The sequence below is a fragment of the Sinohyriopsis cumingii genome, chromosome 18 (genome assembly GCF_028554795.1).
Source record: "Sinohyriopsis cumingii isolate HCF-2022 chromosome 18, ASM2855479v2, whole genome shotgun sequence".
Lineage (NCBI taxonomy): Eukaryota > Metazoa > Mollusca > Bivalvia > Unionida > Unionidae > Sinohyriopsis > Sinohyriopsis cumingii.
In genome coordinates this window covers 98,793,410-98,812,594 of record NC_142978.1, presented here as the reverse complement: position 1 = coordinate 98,812,594, position 19,185 = coordinate 98,793,410, and the positions used below count along the sequence as shown (strand labels likewise).

The window sequence follows — 19,185 nt, the reverse complement described above, 5'->3', positions numbered from 1 at the left end:
GTTTTAAGATCAGAATCGGTGATTATTAACTGCCTCGTGTACACTATTTCGTCATAAAATTAGTTTGAAACTCTAAGTGAAGCCTTAGGCCTAACGGGAAATAATTGCGGACTTCGCTAAGTCTGGGATGTACCAGTTTATTAGATTGTCTGTTTTCTAAACCATCGTGCAGCTATTTTCAGAAAAATATACAGATCATTGAAAGCAAAGCCAAGGTATTATTTTATTAAAGATTTAACTTTAAATTGAAAATTATGTAGGTCAGAAAACATATGGGACAATGCTATGTTGTGGAATTCACGAGATGCGCTTTAAGGTCTAATCTGTTTTCTGACCTGATACGTATTTGTGAAAATACGGGGGGGGAAAAACGACAAATAAGATACCGGTACTATTTAATAATTGCCTAAAATTACTACAAGGACGTAGACAAATAAACAAACCAAAAACATTGCGATCATGTCAATGGACCATTTGTAATGAAGCTATATTATAGTGAGTGATTACATTACAAAAACCTCTCCTTCTAAAAATAGATGCACGTACGTATATGTTGATTCTGTAGGAAAGAAGGGACTGCAACTTTTGATGGTGGGATTCCTATTTTTACCAAAATGGGAGTCATGGACTCCTAGTTTTAAAATCCTAGCGAGATCTCTGCATATTATCCCCGAGGCATTTACCACAGATTAAGCATATGGTAGCTATTGTACAACACTCAACCGCTAACAAACCACTTTGCTTTACTAATAACCAAACAACAGTAGTATATAAACTGTGGCTGCCGATTACTTCTAAAACACCTGTCAAAGAAATTCCACAAGTTATATTGTTTTACAATTATTCACGCTGACTCGTATATTGCCCTGTTATTTACCCTTCCTAAGCGTGCGCGCAACAAACCCCTATGGAGCCTCTAGATATTGTTTCTTTAAGACTGTCATACATGTATTTCTACTCTCGATCAAAATGTTTGTCGTATATACCTTCAGTATTGTAATTCTTTTATTTTTTTACATAGATTCTTTTCATATTTACAGTGAAATAACCTAACGTGCATTTGTACGATACCGTAGAGTTCAGTGATTACTGATTAGCTGAGGGTTAAATACTTGACTGGAGATTACTAATATGGTGGTTCTTTTGGAAAATACATGCACCACCGTGGCTCAAATAACATGTATGGTTGCATTTTCTGGTGGATGGACATCTGTCAAATAGACGTCAATACGTTAAAACATGTTTTTCATTCATTATCCTACCACTTAAGTTAGAAATAAAATATTTGTTTCACTTCACGACAGCACAAATCTTATGAGCCATGTGGCATCATTAGGCATGTGATCTCATCTTCGGCGATCGACAGAAACAATAAATACTAAAAATCGAGGGAAAAAAGCGTTAAGAATTTCAGACTTGGACCTTGACCCGCAGATAAGCCGACCCCCATTCTTCCAGACCTTATTTTTTCCTAAATTTTTCGGCTTATACGCGAGTATATACGGTATGTTCGAATTCTTCAGTTGATTGACTTTGCCAAGAGCAAATGGGACAGTAGCAGAAAGCATCTGAAAATCACAAACAATAATAATGTATTACAGTTCACAGATGAGAAAATTTAGTAGTATGAAATTTATGCAGACACTGTTAATTAACCCCTTCGGACGTACTGTTTCATCATTCGTTATGTACACACATTACATAATTTTTGCTATTTTTTTCTCCATTGAATTCAGTCACATAATGATCTGTGGCAAAATTATTGAATATTTTACATCTGTGTGCGGATATTTTCAATGGAAATACTTGTGGATTCAATGTTATGTGATGAGATTCGCGGATGAGTACACGGTGTTGAGACTCTATTCATGCTATTGATTAGACATGTATATATAAACTATACACGTGTATGTACCAATGCATGGTTCTCTGAATAAAGTAATATATATATGCAATCTCTGTTATCACTGCAAGTGTTTTTCTCACTTAATATACATTGATTTAAAATGGTAATTGTGCCAATGACGTACGCATTTTTTTCACCCGCCTTTATTACCCACCCACCTACCCCGCTAACCCCACAGATGTGTTGGTACTGTACATGGTTGCTTATAACACAGTTCAGTTCATAACACTGTCAGGTTCTATGGCTTCCAGCTACCGTGGTATAGCGGGTCACACTGTATACTCATTTGTGAGCATGATAATGCAAAGAAGTTTTAATGGATTTTTTTATCAAACCTAGCTTTTAAATTTGTCTGTAGAATACCTGACTGATACCAGTTCAGTAACTTTATTTAGTATTCCTTCTTATGTAAAACAATTTTAAATTTTAAACAGATTTTACATTGTCTGAGATAGATAAGTTCATTGATCATATGCCATGATACCAGGTTTAAAGTTCATTGATCATATGCCATGATACCAGGTTTAAAGGTCAAAGTCCATGACAGAGAATTTGGAACTACACTTACAGTTACTACGCTATATTGGAGTTCCTCATGAATATCAGAGATGGCTTTAGTACTTGAGAGTTAATAGGAATCCAAGAACAAATTATTTTATTTGTTTTTCAGTAGAGTGTTAGTCTGATCAGGAGCTTTTGTTGGCATTAAATGCCTTCTTTCTACATTCATTCCTTAATTTTTTCCTGGAAGAGATTGTATTAATTTCCCAAATTGTATACCATGACATTTGCAATATCTAAACAGATATATATATATATATATATATAGAACAAAGTTAAAGGAAAGAGAAACTGTAGTAAGAGAAAATTACAGGCGAAACAACAAATATTGGACATTGATTTACTTATTGTACATTGTTCAAGGCTGTAACCTATGTTCGGGGTTTAGTTATAGATGGGATTCATTGTTCATATATTGCACTATTCAGTTAGTACTAATAACTATACACTGTAAAAAAAAGTTTTTCTATATTTGAAGAAAATATACTTTTTTGTATCACAGGAACACCAGGGAGTGCCAGAACACCAGCTAGAACACCGGCAAGAACACCTATGATGTCATCAAATATGGCAACACCCAGTTTCAACTTACATGGTATCATTATTTGTCTCAGAACCCCAAGAAAGCATAAAATGTGTCATTGTTATTCTCTGTTACAGTATGTATGTAGCTTGAAGCAAAATTTCAGTGATGAGTACAATGTTGTATTTATGTATTTTTGGTAAATGTAGGATCGTTTTTAGTTCTGTAAAGGGTTAAGAATGTGTTTTTGTTCCCTTGAAAATATAAGTTATGAATACAAGAAAAATGATTTTATTTTATCAAAACTGACTTCATCTGAAGAATATCATCATTAATCCAAATATCCTGACCTTCTAATTTAAATGACACCATATTTTGAAAACTTGTAATAATTTTCATTGGTACATACAAATTTTGAGCAATAAAGTATATTTAAGCTGGTGGAGAACAAAGAAAAACAAGTTGGAACATAAACTAAGGAGTGTGGTACTAATACTCAAAAACAGGTTATTAAATAGATGATCATCAGACTTCGAAACTGCATTGATTACCTTAATTATAGCCTGTGTTCCTCTTGCTTTCCCAGCATTTATATTTCTTCCGGCTGAGAAGGCCAGAAACCAACGTACAACTGATCTGATATTTTGTTTCTCTTTTTGTCTAAATTTGTCTAGTCTTCAACTAGTATAAGGAGAGAACCAAATTATTTGTGCCATTAATACATATTAAATTAAGAATCAAACTTGTATGCAGAAAGGACAAAAATGTTGGTGCGTTCAGTTCATACTACATTAAGAATCAAACTAGTTTGCAAGAAAGGACTGAAATATTTAAGCCTTCAGTACATACTATATTAAGATGCAAACTGTTATGCATAGAGGACCAAAATATAGGTGCCTTCAATACATCATTAAGAATCGAACTTCACAGTTTTCCCTTGTTATAATGCCTTTCATTATATTGCAATTCCAGATATAACATGGTACTGCTATGTTCCCATTGACCAGAATAAACCATTGTACCTGAAGTGGTCAGTACACTGTTTACAATGTTGATTGAAAGAAAACAACATGAAACTTAATATTATTTCTTCATTTCCTTCGTAAAACATTATTATTTGTCAAAATTAAATTACAAATGCTATCAGGTGAAAAAATATATGTAATTTACAAAAAAATAGACATCCATTATGCTCACCACAGCAGCCACCTTAAACTTGTTATTATTCCTGAATGGAAAGACAGCAACATTGGGTATTCACTGAAAGACGTCTTATGGTGTCTAGTTGTTCTTAAAAAGAAAAGTGTACCAATCTGATATCCAATATGGCCACCACAGCCGCCATCTTGAAAATCGTAAAGCTACTCTTTCTAAATGGAAAGTCATCATAGTATTAGGTTTCTTAAGTTGTCTTCTTATGATGGACAGTTGGTCTCTTTATAAAAAAGTGACAATCTGACATCCAATGTGGCCTCCATAGCAAACATCTTGATAATCTTGTAATGGCAACTCACATTAAAAATGGAAAGTCATATCAAGGTGTGGTTTTTGCAGAAAGACTTCTTTTGATATCTAGTTGGTCCTAAATAAAATGGTTCCACTTGGACATCCAGTATTGCCACATACTGTTATTGCAACTCCTCCTGGAATGGATGGTCATATCACTTTGGAGGCTTCACTAAAAGACGTGTGATGTCTAGCAGGTCCTAATTGAACATGATGCTAACCTGACATTCAGTATGGTCACCATGGGAGCCACCTTGAAAATCTTACTGCTACTCCTTCTGGATGGATATCAACATAGTGTTTTGCTAAAAGACTTCCTATAATTTCTAGTTGGTACTAAATTAAGATGGTGTCCATCTGACCTACAGTGTAGTCATTTCAACAGCCATCTTGAAAATCTTGTTATTGCTACTCCATCAGAACAGAAAGACAATGTCTAAATCCAGTATGGCCACAAGAGCTGCCATCATATCATCTTATCGCTATTCCTCCTAGATGGAAAGTGATATCAGCATTGGGTTTTCACCAATAGACTTTAAGTGAAAATTGTATGATTCCAATATGGCCATCATTACAGTAACCATCATGAAAATTTTGTTATTTCCTAAATGGAAAATCATATCAAATGGAGTTTTACTAGAAGACTAATTATGATATCCAGTTGGTCCTGAATGAAAATGGTACCTTACTGACCTCAAATATGGCTGTCACAATGAATATATTGAAAGTCTTTTCACTAATTCTCACGAATGGTTTTCACCCAGTCTTCTAAAGGTGTCTGGTTTGTCCTAAATGAAAATGGTTCCAAGCTTGCATCCAGTATTGTAGCCATAGTGACAGATCGGAAAATCTTATTGCTCAGAAATATCAACCTTAAGCAGTTAAAACAAAGAAATGGTTTTATCTTGAATTCCTGTAAATTCTATGCAGCCAGTGACCGATTTGAAAATCTTATTGATTAGAAATGTCAAAGATGGTTTTAACCCTCAGGAATTAACAAGAAGAAATGGTCTTATCTTGAATTCCTATAAACCCTTTCTTGTTAAGGAGAGCATCAATCAATTTGATTGGATGTTATTGACCTTTTCTACTGCAGTTTGCCAATGGAATGCTGAACTTCCAGTCCTATATGCTTTTTTCATTGTTTATGTATACTGTCATTTTCTTTGTATGACTTAGGACAAAACTTTATGAGATGTGCTCTTGGAGGATGTACATGTTGAAGAAAATAAATTATTGAATCAAATTAAATCTCTTTTCAGGTGTGGATGCAGCGACGATACAAAGGGCAGCAGCTGGTCTACCTAGTAACATCTACAACACACTTGCCCAGGTCGCTGGTGTTACACCAGGAATCACTCCTGGAATTACGCCAGGCATCACCCCCTCCATCACCCCTGGGTTTACTCCTCGCCCTGGCTTTACACCACACACACCACAAGTCAGCAGTTCCAGCAATTATGCTGGAGCATATGCAGGCCGCATGCATTTCCAGGTAAGGGAGACAGAAATACAAATAGCACTAATAAAGCATGCATTTCCAGATAAGGGAGATGGATGTGCAAATAGCACTAATACTACATTTTTGTCAAGCATGCATTTTCAGGTAAGGGAGATAGAAATACAAATATCACTAAACAAGCTTGCATTTCCAAGTCAGGAAGGCAGAAGTATAAAAATAAATAATTAAGCTTGCATTTCCAGGTATGGGAAACAGATGTACACAGAGCGCTAATCAAGCATGCATTTCCAGATAAGGGAGACAGAAGTATAAATAGCACTATCTAGCATGCATTTCAAGGTATGGGAGGCAGGGGTACACAGCACTAATCAAGCGTGTCTGCAGATAAGGGAGACAGAAGTACAAAAAGCACTAATACTACATTTATGTCAAGCATGCATTAAGCAGCTGATTGTGAAGTAGGTATCTTACCTCGGTTTGTTGTCATCAGTATCAAGCTAAAGATTTGATGAGAAATGTGTATGCCCATAACCACTGCTTGCAGTCCACTACTCACTGTTTGCAGCCCACAGCCACTGCTTGCAGTCCACTACTCACTGTTTGCAGCCCACAGCCACTGCTTGCAGTCCACTACTCACTGTTTGCAGCCCACAGCCACTGCTTGCAGTCCACTACTTACTGTTTGCAGCCCACAGCCACTGCTTGCAGTCCACTACTCACTGTTTGCAGCCCACAGCCACTGCTTGCACTACACTACTCACTGTTTGCAGCAGTGTTGTCTTGATTTGGACCTATACTTCTTTCCATCCATTTGTCATGAGAAACTTGTTGACAAGATTGCTCAAGTACCACTGAGTGCAGACATATGAAATCTGACTAGCATTTACGTATGCATAAATAGATTACCCTTTTAGGTGTTTTGCCATTACCGCAGTTTCTTTTATCTTTTTGATATATTTATGAACACTGGACTTGAGGTAGTCAAATCAAGTTTGATCTGCATGTTGTTTGAATGCATGGATGAATTGTTTAGATTTTCAGGCAGTGTATAGCAATGTCCTGAAATGTTGACTAGTTGGGGGACTTTCTAATAGGCCGGGGGGGGGGGGGGGGGGGCGGGGGCATATGCATTTTGCAGACAAGAATCTAATTGAAAGTCAGATACAGATGGATACATTATAGCTTGGTTCACAGATGAGACTTAACATTCATTGAACACTTCTCCGAGCTAGGGTACTCCATGATATATTTCAGATACCCAACATAAATATAGCCCATTTACTAATCTTTCATAGAATGTCTGTCCCATAAAAATTACAGGACTGATAAGACTGGAGTTGTATATACTGTTATTCTGTTGTAAATTTCCTATATTAATGACTATATATTGTATACTGTAATGTTTTACTCTCAACAGGGATTCTGTGTATCATGTAAGACTGAACATACACCATGGCACAATGTCTAGAACAAGTGAAATTTTTATAGAACAAGCACAGTTTTTTATAGAGCTTGTCAGTTTTGTCAAAAACATCGGAGTCTGATTTATAGCTAGCAAGAAAATAATCTATCATATAAATCTGTTGATTTCACAGTTAAATCATGGTAGAAAATGGAATTACTTTCAATAGAAGTTATTAACAGGCTACATTATTAACATTGCTTCAAGCACTCGAAAGAAGACATGGCAAGATGTGTACAAGACATTCTGAGATAGCAACAGTAACACATTTGATGCTGACACTTTTTCACCTGTATCTAAGCACCACTTGTTGCTAATGATCAGAGAAGTTACTTCGGTCTGTATTAACCCTAGCATTGCCCAGCTGATGGTTTATACCTTCTGTGACAGGCAAAAGAATTTAACTCATTCAGTTTAATGCTGATAATGGTTTGTTTCTACAAGCATGATGGTTTGGGTAGACAACTTAAGTGTAAAAATACACAAAATAACTGACTTAAGTTTAGCATGGACATTTCTTTCCTACATGTAGCCATCATAGATTATTTTGACACAGAATGAATGCCATTTTGTTTTATTTTATACATTAGCCAAGGTGTCGAGTTTAAATTTACAAGAAAAACACCCACCTTGCCTAAATTAAGTACGAACTCAGTATTTGTGTAACAGCTTTGAATGAAAACATAATGGCTGATTTAGAGAGAACTGTATTTGTTGTATATTGCAACCATCCATTGTTCAGTTCACTCCAGTGGCCAAAGTGGTTAGAGCATCTGCCTCGGGTGTGAGAGGTCATGGGTTCAAAACCCAGCTGAGTCATGCCAAAGACTTATAAAAATTGTACTGGCAGCTGCCTTGCTTGGCACTCAGCATTAAGAGATTAATGTTAGGACTGGTCAGCCTGTTGTCAGGATAATATGACTGGGTGGGACATGACGCTACATATCTGCAGCATGATGCCCCAGTGCTAGACATCACACTAAACTGCAGACGTCATAGCGATATTTTAAAGCTACATTAAAAATCCAAATCACACACGCATCTGTGTTTATCTTTAAACAACAAAAAATAAGTTATGATCCCTTTAGAAGATGTTGTCAAGCAAGGGGATCTTTGCTATGTATATAAAATAAGTTTGTAAAATACTTTATTGCAAGAATGTTATTAATAAGGATTAAGGGAAGGGAAATTCGCTTGAATGTGGAGATACAAAATATAATGATGCCACTAAGTCAGATGTAACTGTTTCTTTAAACAGACATCATCCCGACTCGGGCAGCAAAAATGTTTATATATGACAAAACTAAGAAACAGAAATTTTAAGCCACATTAGGCTGATGATTTTCCATGGCTTAATTTCAGTGACTTCAGAGGAAAGATATTTTGCATTTCTTGCAAACAATATTCCAGACATAGCTATCAGCTGCTGGTTTAGTGCTGGTCTAGGTGACAGAAATGTATGTGGATATTTTTTTAAATCCAGCTTCCAAAATATATCTGACTACAGTTGCAACATTTATATCAAACTGTGCTTTTGACAAATTAAGACCTTTGCAATAGTTTGTCATGTTTTTTGTTTTGTTCTTTCTCTGGATTAAATTGCATATATTTCATCAAATCTGGATAAGTGGATTAAAATAATCTTATTAACCCTGCACTGGTTTTAGTTAGCCTTTGTGGTTCATTTCCTTTTGACACTAATGTTTATGGAGTTACATAACTTGGTACAGCAGAACCTCCCTATAACATTCTTCGTTATAACTTTAATTGAGATGCAACATCAGCATATCATGGGTCATGAATTTTTACCATTTCACCAATTTCTCCTGATCTTTAAATTACTACAAAAGTTTTATTGCCAAATTAAATGAGAATTTGTTAATCTAATAAGATGCTTTATAATCTTGAAGAAAAAAAATTGTATATGAAAGATGTTAAAAGCTCCATTTATGAATCTTGTTTCAATTACAGATTGTGAAACGGGTAATTTACCAAATCACATGTTTGCATTTATTTTACATTTGTGTTTATTTTGCATTTTAGTTTCATTTCATTCACATTTGCATTTACGCTTATCATCTTGTCATTTCTCATTTATTGTCTACGAAATGTGTTGCTTTTGCATTTATCACTTCCATTCATTGTTTCCTTTCATTTGAATTTATATGGAATGCATTTACCAAGGATGGAATTTAAACTTTCAGTAACATTAAATGGAGAGAACAATTCTGTCACATCTTGTATAATTAAATAGTTTTCTTCACAAAATAGAAAACACACACAATTTAGAAGGCAGTATTGAATTAAAAATAAACAAAATATAACCACAACTGCAGTAAATATAAAAATATTGTTGGAGAACATTTGTCAGATGTTTTTTTCTCATTTCATTTCATTGAAATAAAAAATGTACAGATACATTTACATGTAATGATGTAATTACATAAGTGGTGGGTGTTAGAGCAAGTTCAAAGCTTGTAAGTCTATTATAGCTTGTGATTCAGACTTTGTTCAAAATTGGAGAGACCAGCCAGAATTATTTTGGTATCACCACTTGCATAAGTATTTTGATTTTTTGGTCTTGTTTGATTATTGTGTTTTTAGCTCTGCTGTTCGTATGAGATGGTCTGTTGTCTGTCATCAGATATCTGTCTGTTAGTACAAGTTTGTGATTGCAATTTACAATATTACCATGAAACTTTACACACAGACATTCATCCCATCTTCTAGTTGATCCTAATGAAAATGCTGCTGCTTAAATATCAAATATGGATGCTACAGCATACGTTTGAAAATCTTATCTTATCCTCCTGAATGAACAGTCATATCCACAAGATGTTTGCACAAAAAACTTCTTATGGTGACTAGTTGGTCTTAAACAAAACAGGTGCCAATCTGATGTTCATTATTGCCTCATGGCAGCCATTTTTAAAATCTTGTTAACGTTGCTCATCCTGAATCGATGGTTGCATCAACTTGGTGTTTTCACTTAAAGACTTTATGATGTCTAGTTGGTACTAAATAAAAAGGGTACCTATCCGATATCCAATATGGCTGCCACTGTAGCCATTTGTACTTGAACAGAAAAATCATATTATTGTTAGGATTTTCATTGGAAAGGTTCTTATGATGCCCTTTTTTCTAATATGGCTCCCATGGCAACCATCTTGAAAATCTTCTCAATGCAACTCCTCCTGAACAGAAAGTCATATCTTGAAAATATGTGTTCTCTACTCCACTCCCAATATATCAACATGGAGTTTTCACCAATAGACCTTCTTTGATACATAGTTGTTGCTGAATGAAAATGGTCTCAGCAGTTATTTCAGTGTGGCTGCCACGATTACTTACTTAAAAATCTTGTCACTACATCTTGAATGGGTGATCATTATGGTGGGGATTTTCACAAAGTCCTAAATTAAAATGATGCCAGTCATACATCCAGTATTGCTGCCATGCAGACTATCTTAAAATCTTGTTGTCACTACTCCTGCTGATTTCAAAATCTTGTTATTGCTGAAGAATACCATAGGTCCAGTACTCAACAGTTAAGAGGAAGAAATGGTCTTTTCTCTTGAATTCCTGAAAAATCTTTTCACCCAGATGAGTGTTCAAGGGTCTCTTGTGTAAGCTGTTTGAAGAGGGATATTTTTATGGGGACCTCATATGCTTTAGGTCCTTCATGTGAACATGCTCTTTTGTATGCTTTCTCTACCATTGCTAAACTTGGGCTATCAGATATTACAAGTTCAAGACTGCTTGGAAATCAGACTTTAAGTTGGTGCAGGCTATTAGCAGAGATTCTGAATTTACAATGTGTGTTTCATGTAAAGTAGATTTTGAGGTAGTATATGGGGGAATAAACGATAACACCAAACATATGCAGACACCATCACACAGAGGAAATATAGACCATAAAAATGACTGAGATCCTGTTAATTGCAAAATTTAATAATCACAGTGAATGTCATCTTTGATCACCAGACAGTATACTTGTGAAGGAAACTAAAAAATACTTGTGGAATTTATATTTAAAAACTCTTGTGAACTAAGAGATATACAGTACCTCCTTTTTAACTTTATTGACAATATCTTGACTTCTATTAATTGATTATTGTTGTTGTTGTTTTAGGTTTAATGCCAATTTTTCCGCACATGATATGCTATGCATGCCAGACGGTATATCCGGTAGAACCAAGAAAAATCTTGCCTTAGATCATTCAGCCACCCAGGTCCCCGATTACTATTGTAACATTTGCTTTCAAAATCTGATTCATGTTGAAAACTTGTTTTATTAAAATATGAAGAATACATATTATGGCAAAAAATGCACAGATTGTCTTGGGTAATTGCATCACAAGTAATACAGTTATCAGTGAAAACTAGGTCACTGTGACCTGTATTTCATAGTTCAGTGATTTGTGCTATGCAGTGGAATCAGTTTCTGTATGATAGTGTAGCATTTACAGGTAGGTCATTTTCTCAGCCACTATTACTTGTACATTGACAAAGTTTTTCTTTAATATTTAATCTTTTGTTCAGCAAACCAAAAATATACAAAAATTGGTATACCATGGATAAAAATGAGCATGCATTATTCATGGTTTGCAGTATAGTTAAACTGCCATTGGCAGTTTTCTTGCTTTAAATTCTTAAATAATCTTCCATTCTCTATGTGACATAGTTATTACAAGGTTTTCTTTGGCATCAATTTTTTCAATATAAAAGAAACATTTTTTCACAACTACTCATCATTCATCACGGGTGAAGACATTAGCTTTGATGATTTGCCAGTAAACTTATGCAGCTGTCCACTTGTTTTTTTATTTTTTGTTGTTGCAGGGTGCAGGTAATACCCATTGATAACTCCTATAGGTATTACGATTCTTAAGATAAATGAATAACACCTGACATATTCTTTGTTTATATTACAGGGTGTGGGTACCACACCATTGATGACACCCATGATGACCCCATCTTATCAGGGTGGTGGTGGGAATATGGCAACACCTGTGCAGCCAATGGCCACACCTTTGTACCAACCTACACCACGTAATGCTTGGCCTGGGGCAACGCCAAGAACTCCTTCCCACCCAGGTGCAAGACCAGGTACCAGTTCTGCAGGTACAGACTGGGCTAAGGCTGCAGAAGCATGGGCAAAGTCAAGAAAATCAAAGCCCATGACTCCACGACGTAGAGAGAGCCCAGCTGTGAGACCCTCACCAAGCCCACGGGATGATGGCTCTCCAACAGGCGATGGAACCCCATTGATTGATGAAAGATGAAAAAATAAAACTGAACACATTTTGTCAGGGATATGTCATTATAAAAGATGGTGCAGAATTTAGCAAGTACTGTTTATTACAAGGTTATAACTAATGACATTTTAGAAGGAACGAGTAATTGTGTTTGAATTTTGCTTCAGATGCAGTCATTAGACCAGGAATCATGTACATGTTTCTATTTTGTAACTTTTTCTTTAAAATAAAGAAGAAAGCAGAAGATAGAATGGAGTCAGTACCATTACTCATTGATACATAAATAACTGGTATATGTATCATTTTTATACATAATGTATCTTTCTGTGTTCCAAATATTTGAAAACAGAACAATACTGCATGTGAAGAGAACTTAAAATAGGTATTGTGGAAGATATGAACAACTAGCGATACAGTTGATATACTGAAACAGAAGAACTGAATAATTAATACATTTGAAAAGAAATGAACTTGTCATCAGTTTGTATTTTTGCATTGATAAAAGTATTTTTAGTTGAGAAAAAAAGTCTGTTGAAAATCAGGCAGTCCTGTAGAGTTAAACCATGAAAAATCATGTATTTCATAGATAATGGATACATTTTTAATTTGTTAATTTTCTCATCTGTTCTTTTGCCTGCAAAATCATTGGCAAATTATTTATGTATGATGTGTCAGTTAACTGTTATTGTTGATGCATGTCATATCATGATTGCCCTATTGGCATTTATGTCCATAGATCATGTTGAAGTCATCAAAGTCATACAAACTAATTCTACTGAACTTTTCTCAGGTTTCAATTTTAGCTCTACTTATATAATTGCCTGTTGTCCATCATATGTCATTTGATATCCATCTTCCAATGCCTGTCTGTCTGTTACATTTCCTATACTACTTGGAAGATCACCATGAAACTTTACATGCACATTGATTCCTAGGTCTAGTTGGCCCTCACTGAAAAGGGTAATCCACAGACATCTAATATGGCAGCCATAGCAGCCATCTTGAAAATCTTATCATTAATCTGCCTGAATGGAAAGACATATCAACATCAGGTTTTCAACAGGCGACTTGTGATGTCTAGTTAGTCCTAAATGAAAATGTTTCTGCATGGACATCTTCAGAACTGTGTTGTTGCAACTGCACCTGAATTGATGGTCAAATCAGCATAGGGGTTTTCACTGCAGGATTTCTTTAGACCTCAAATAGGGTTGTCACAGTAGGAAAATCTTGCCACTCATTTTCTGATTAATGGGTCATATGAACATGGTTTTTCCCAAAGTCTTCCAGTGGTGTCTAGTTTGTACCAAATGAAATTGCTGCTGATTTGACATCAAATGTTGCAACAACAGTGGCATATGTTAAAAATCTTGTCACTGGAGAAAATCAGAGATGGTTTCAACACACCTAGAAATTCTTTTTGGACAGTAGAGCATCTGTCCATTTGAGTGACTTGTGTTAAAATGATTACATTCATCTTCTTGTATATATGAATCATACATTTGGAAAATGTAACGTTTTGGGTGTTATTTAAAAAATGCAGCATTTAACATTATGAACATGTGCACATGTTAATATACTTACGACAATGTAAAATTGTTAGCCCCATTGTATTAAATAAAAAACATTTTTTTTTACATCAGAATCTTGTTATCTGATTGATGGAAAGATGACCAATCAGATCATTCATGTCTGGTCATTTTTGGGGTGAGGATAGCCTAATATCTTCTTACAGCTCAGATTGTTTACATCCAGACATTGTTCATATTGAAGAAAATTATGTTGAAGCTTTGAGCCTATCAAGTGTATTAAAGGGAAAAAGAAAATGGTGGGTAACTGAATTAGCTTTGCCTCTATAGGTATCATGGTAATGTGATGGGATTTTTCACAAGATTCTGTTGAATTTATACAAAATTTACATTTTGACACCTAGATTCTTTAATTCCTGTGCTAAGATGTTTTGAATGATTTCAGTTTTCAAAAAACAAAATGAAAGTTCTTAGAACACTGTAAAACTGCTGCAACTGTTAATGCAGAAAATCAATAACTGGAATCAGCACTCAAATTAATATGAGCATATCCTGTAAATAAGGGGGTACCAAGACACAGGTCTGAATATTTCAACAAGTACACTTGACCAGATGAGCAAGTTACTTTTGATTAAATGAATTATGTTTTATTAAACAAATTTACAGACTGCCTCAATCTCATTCCATAGCAACAGATTTTTGTTTGTCTGAAAGCCATGTTTACATAAAACTGTTTTATGACATGTCATAAAATGCCTTGTACACCTCACAATCATATTTACCAGCTGTTAACAGTCGGTTCATTAAAGTGTAATTGTTTTCTGTCACTTAAATTAGAATAAAAGTATTATATTTTTGCCTGATTATTTCATAAAACTTGACATAAACATGTTTCTTCATGAATATCGTTCCACCTTAAGTTAAAGGTTTACTTTTTCCATCCACCATATATACATATATACTTGCTTGTAAGTTGGGTACAACTGCACACACCATTGACCTTGATCTGCCATCATATAATGCACTGGAAGATAAGCATCTATGTTTGTTCTACTGATTACTCCAAACGGACTGTATAGAACAAGATCTGTCAAAGCATTATGCAGCATTAGATCAGGGTCAGTGAGGTTTGCAGTTGGATTAATCTTATAAGCAAATGTAGATTGTATACTTGTTTAATGTGTAGTTCAGGGAATATGGAAAGTTTATAGAAGCATTTTGAAGTAACAGCAAGAAAAGATTTTTCTAAAAATACAAGTTAAGGAAACAATAATTTGGTGCTCATCTTTTGCGCTAATTTTGTGTATGTGCAGCATAGGGCAGAGCATACTAAAATGCTATGATATCATCTGTCACTCAGGGTTGTCCAGCAAAATATACATGAGACCCAGGGAAGGCATTTGTAAAACAGAATAGTCACCCATAGATGCATTTAGAATTTTGCATTGTTTTCATATAAACTCTTTGGGTACTCTGAGTACCCTGGCATATATTTATAAAAAAAAGTGCCTTCCCTGGGTACCATGTATGTTTAATTGGAATAGCCCTATTTCATTTCTGCACTAGAACTCAAGTTTTACATGATCTACAGTTTCCAAACTTTGTGCACGGCTTGCTTTGGGGACAAGGAAGAACTCTTTTCTATTTTGAGGTAGAAAGATTAAAAACTAAAGGTCACCTTCACTAAATGAAGAAGAGTTCTCCAACATTTACAAAACTTTATGGATGGCTTGCACTTGGGGTAAGAAAGAACAACATTGATTTCTGGATCTAATATCTAGGTCACTGTACAATTAGTTCTACATCACAAACCTAGATCAAACTTTTCTGTTGGCTTGAACATAAGAAGCCTGTCAATTTTGGGGTCAGAAAGTCATGGTCACTGACTAAAAGAAGAACAAAAAATGGTTTCAGCTTGGAGTTTCAATTATTGACTCTGTACTTTCACCAAAGTATGTGAATTGCACATTTGGTAAGACAGAAGCTTATTCATTTTAAAAGGTCAAAGATTGAGGTTGCTGTGATTTAAAGACAAAATAGTGTTTGCATTACAAGTTTAATTCTAGACTTGACCAAGTTTATAGATGGCTTGTACTTAATGTATGGAAGAAGTCTATTGTTTTTAGATCTGAAGGTAAAATGTTGGGTTCATTGAGGGTCTAACAACAAAGGGTTTTGCAATATAACTTTGGTTTTGAGTAAGTTCCTTGAGCAAAACAATATGAATGGCTTGCACAATAGGTAAAATAATGAAGCATGTTGATTCAGGGGTATAAAGGTCCCAGGACCTTGGTCATGATAAATCTAATAAGAAAAAAATGATTCTTCACATAAAGTTTAGTTAAGACTGCACAACTTTACTAGAGTCAACTATTCCCTACTAGTGCTTACATTGATAACTATTAACTACAGGGGTAGGTGCATATTGTGCCATTTGTGTACTCTTCTAATATGTAGAAGTCATGTGCATTTATTTTAATAAATACCCACTAGGTGGACTTTTGCCCTTATCAACAGTTGGAATGTGATTGAATTTCAGATGACTTTGAGAGTTTCCAAAAAGAGAAAAAAGATTTTTTTTATTGTACATCATTCATGTGTTTTTTTCTACTTCTCTGTGCTGTAAGGAATCGTGAAGACTACATCCACTTATATGTTCAACACCCACGTATTCTGACCCCTCACTGAAATGTGTGTGTCTCGTAATACCTTTTCTGCCCATCTATGGTTTTTGCAGCATAATTTCAGTAAGCATTATTGTATTTCATTCAGATTTGGCATGCATCTTTATATTGACAAGACCTTGAATGTGTTTAATTTCAGATGTTTACACTATCACCTAGAAGAGTTATGAACTATGGTTGACCAGCCACCTATCTTTGCTTTGTGCAGTCAAATTTTACTAAGGAATATTGCTTTTCCATCGAAGTTAATACACACCCTTATAATGACAAGATATGACTGAGTTAGATTTCATCATTCCATGTGATCGTTTACAAAGTTAAGGCCCCTGAATGCCCATCTGCTTCAAACTTGTTTTCTTATGTCTATGGCCTTGATGAACAAATTACAGGGTAGGGTATTTTGTTATGCATCAGTCACCATATTCGCCCACTCTCTTAGCAGCTGGCACCCATCTACCTATTTTAAAAATGAAAGGCATCAAGGATATAAATAATGAACAAAACTTAATCATCATTTTATAATTTCTAACTTCATGGGGGGCCCCTACCGCTGTTATCTCCTTATACATTTAGTGCAAACCTAAGATTCTTGATGTAGCTTACCACCATATTTGTATATTAAAGTCTGCTATTTTTTAATGCAACAGGAGTGATGTAGTTCATTGTTTTTTATATGCTTAGAATAATTTAGTAAATTTGGAAATCATATTCTTTTAATACTTGCCCTTTTTCATTGCAATATTGGATGCAGACATTTTGGTTCTTTTAATACCTTTTTTTATGTGCAGTACAAGGATTTTCACACCTTTACTGAAAATGGTCTTTTCCAGGAAGCAGAAAAAGACCATGAGCAGGCTGTTGTGGTTTTGTTTTCTTAGAAACAACCTGGTGATATACGGGTTAGAAATTATAAATGAAAATGACTTAGTTTTGTGCATTTGTTATAACCTTGATGCATTTTGTTTTTAAATTTTAGTGGAGGAGGTACATGCTGCCTGGATGGTAGGTAAATAAATAGCTCTATTTTCGATGCTTATCATCCTGATTTACAAGAAGCTGCTGAGTAATTATTCAGAGTTGTTGCCTAGTAAAGAATTGTTGCTAGAGTTTGGCCAGCTTGGTTTTGTCATTGACAGCTTGAATATCTCTTCCAGTAGGAACCAATCAATAATCACATTGTGATTAATACTTTGATACCTAGACTATGAACAGGAATGGTCACCAGCTGTTGGTGGCACTTAGTCAAGGGAAGTCAACCATTTAGTGGCATCTGTAGTTTTTGTTATGCACTATTTTGTTAAAATGATTCCATAGTACAACACCAGCATTTGTAGTAGCTGTTTGCTTGATCAGTATTGAAAGTTATCAAAGACCCAATTTTATGTATGCCAGTCCCTTTTCTTACAAATCTTTGTAAATTTAAGTCTCATTGATTGTATGTGAATGACAAGATCATGAATCGGGGTACTTCATCATCATGAAAAATAAACCCTTGGACCATTTCAAATGTTTTTCTTTGTTAATGATTGTAGATGCCATCATACTGAACTTGGAAATTAAAAAACAAATAATAAAAGTTTACCTTGTATACTTGATTAGACCAAAGGTTACCTTCCTTGCTGAGGGATAAATTCTTACTACTGTGTCCAAAAACGATTTTTAAAAAAAATGATTTGGCTGATAGCAAAACACAAAACAAGACCATGTCTTGTACCATTCACTCTGAATCTTCCTGCAAAGTTAGTATATTGCTTCTATTGGTAAAGTGTTACACATCAGAATCCTAGATTACAGAAACAAATTTTGATACAAGGTTCTGCACAAAAGAGATAAAATAGTATCTGACAATTGAGTGGTGTAACAACAGATGGTCCACTTACATCTTGGTACATTTTAAACTGAATTTTGTTTGTTTTCAGCATCAACAATTTAGGCTCTCCAACCCAGCTTTAATGTCAGGACCCACTCTTAGTAGTGCCTGTTAATATTCTTGTAGCTTCCATTTTTTTCTTCTAATGAATCCTTTTCTTGCAAAGTCCATTTTGTCCAAGATATAATCAGTATAGTATAAAAAAAGGAAGAATACAAGATTTGTACATTCTTTCCAAGGAAAAATGATAATCATATATTAGTTTCTTCAGAGTATTATCTTTCTACCAGGTCTTTTCGTGTCAAGTGGCTTCACAGACAGTACAATAACTGTTTTGTTTGGATACTTCTTGAACATATCATATGCAGTATTGGATGATTATTTGGATCGCATTTTCATGTTATAAGCAATATTTAATTATGATAAA

General features: G+C 34.8%; 1 protein-coding gene across 2 annotated transcripts in view; it reads left to right on the top strand.

Moving 5' to 3' along the window:
* LOC149777571 (transcription elongation factor SPT6-like) overlaps positions 1-18,395 on the top strand; it is a 115,518-nt gene extending 97,123 nt beyond the window's left edge. For both annotated transcript variants that reach the window (XM_089942191.1, XM_089942192.1), the window contains exons 35-37: positions 2,970-3,062; positions 5,759-5,991; positions 12,355-18,395. In XM_089942191.1, the coding sequence (XP_089798317.1) occupies positions 2,970-3,062; positions 5,759-5,991; positions 12,355-12,705 (677 nt within the window). In that variant the 3' untranslated portion in view covers positions 12,706-18,395. The remainder of the gene's footprint in view (positions 1-2,969; positions 3,063-5,758; positions 5,992-12,354) is intronic.
* Positions 18,396-19,185: the final 790 nt, after the last annotated feature.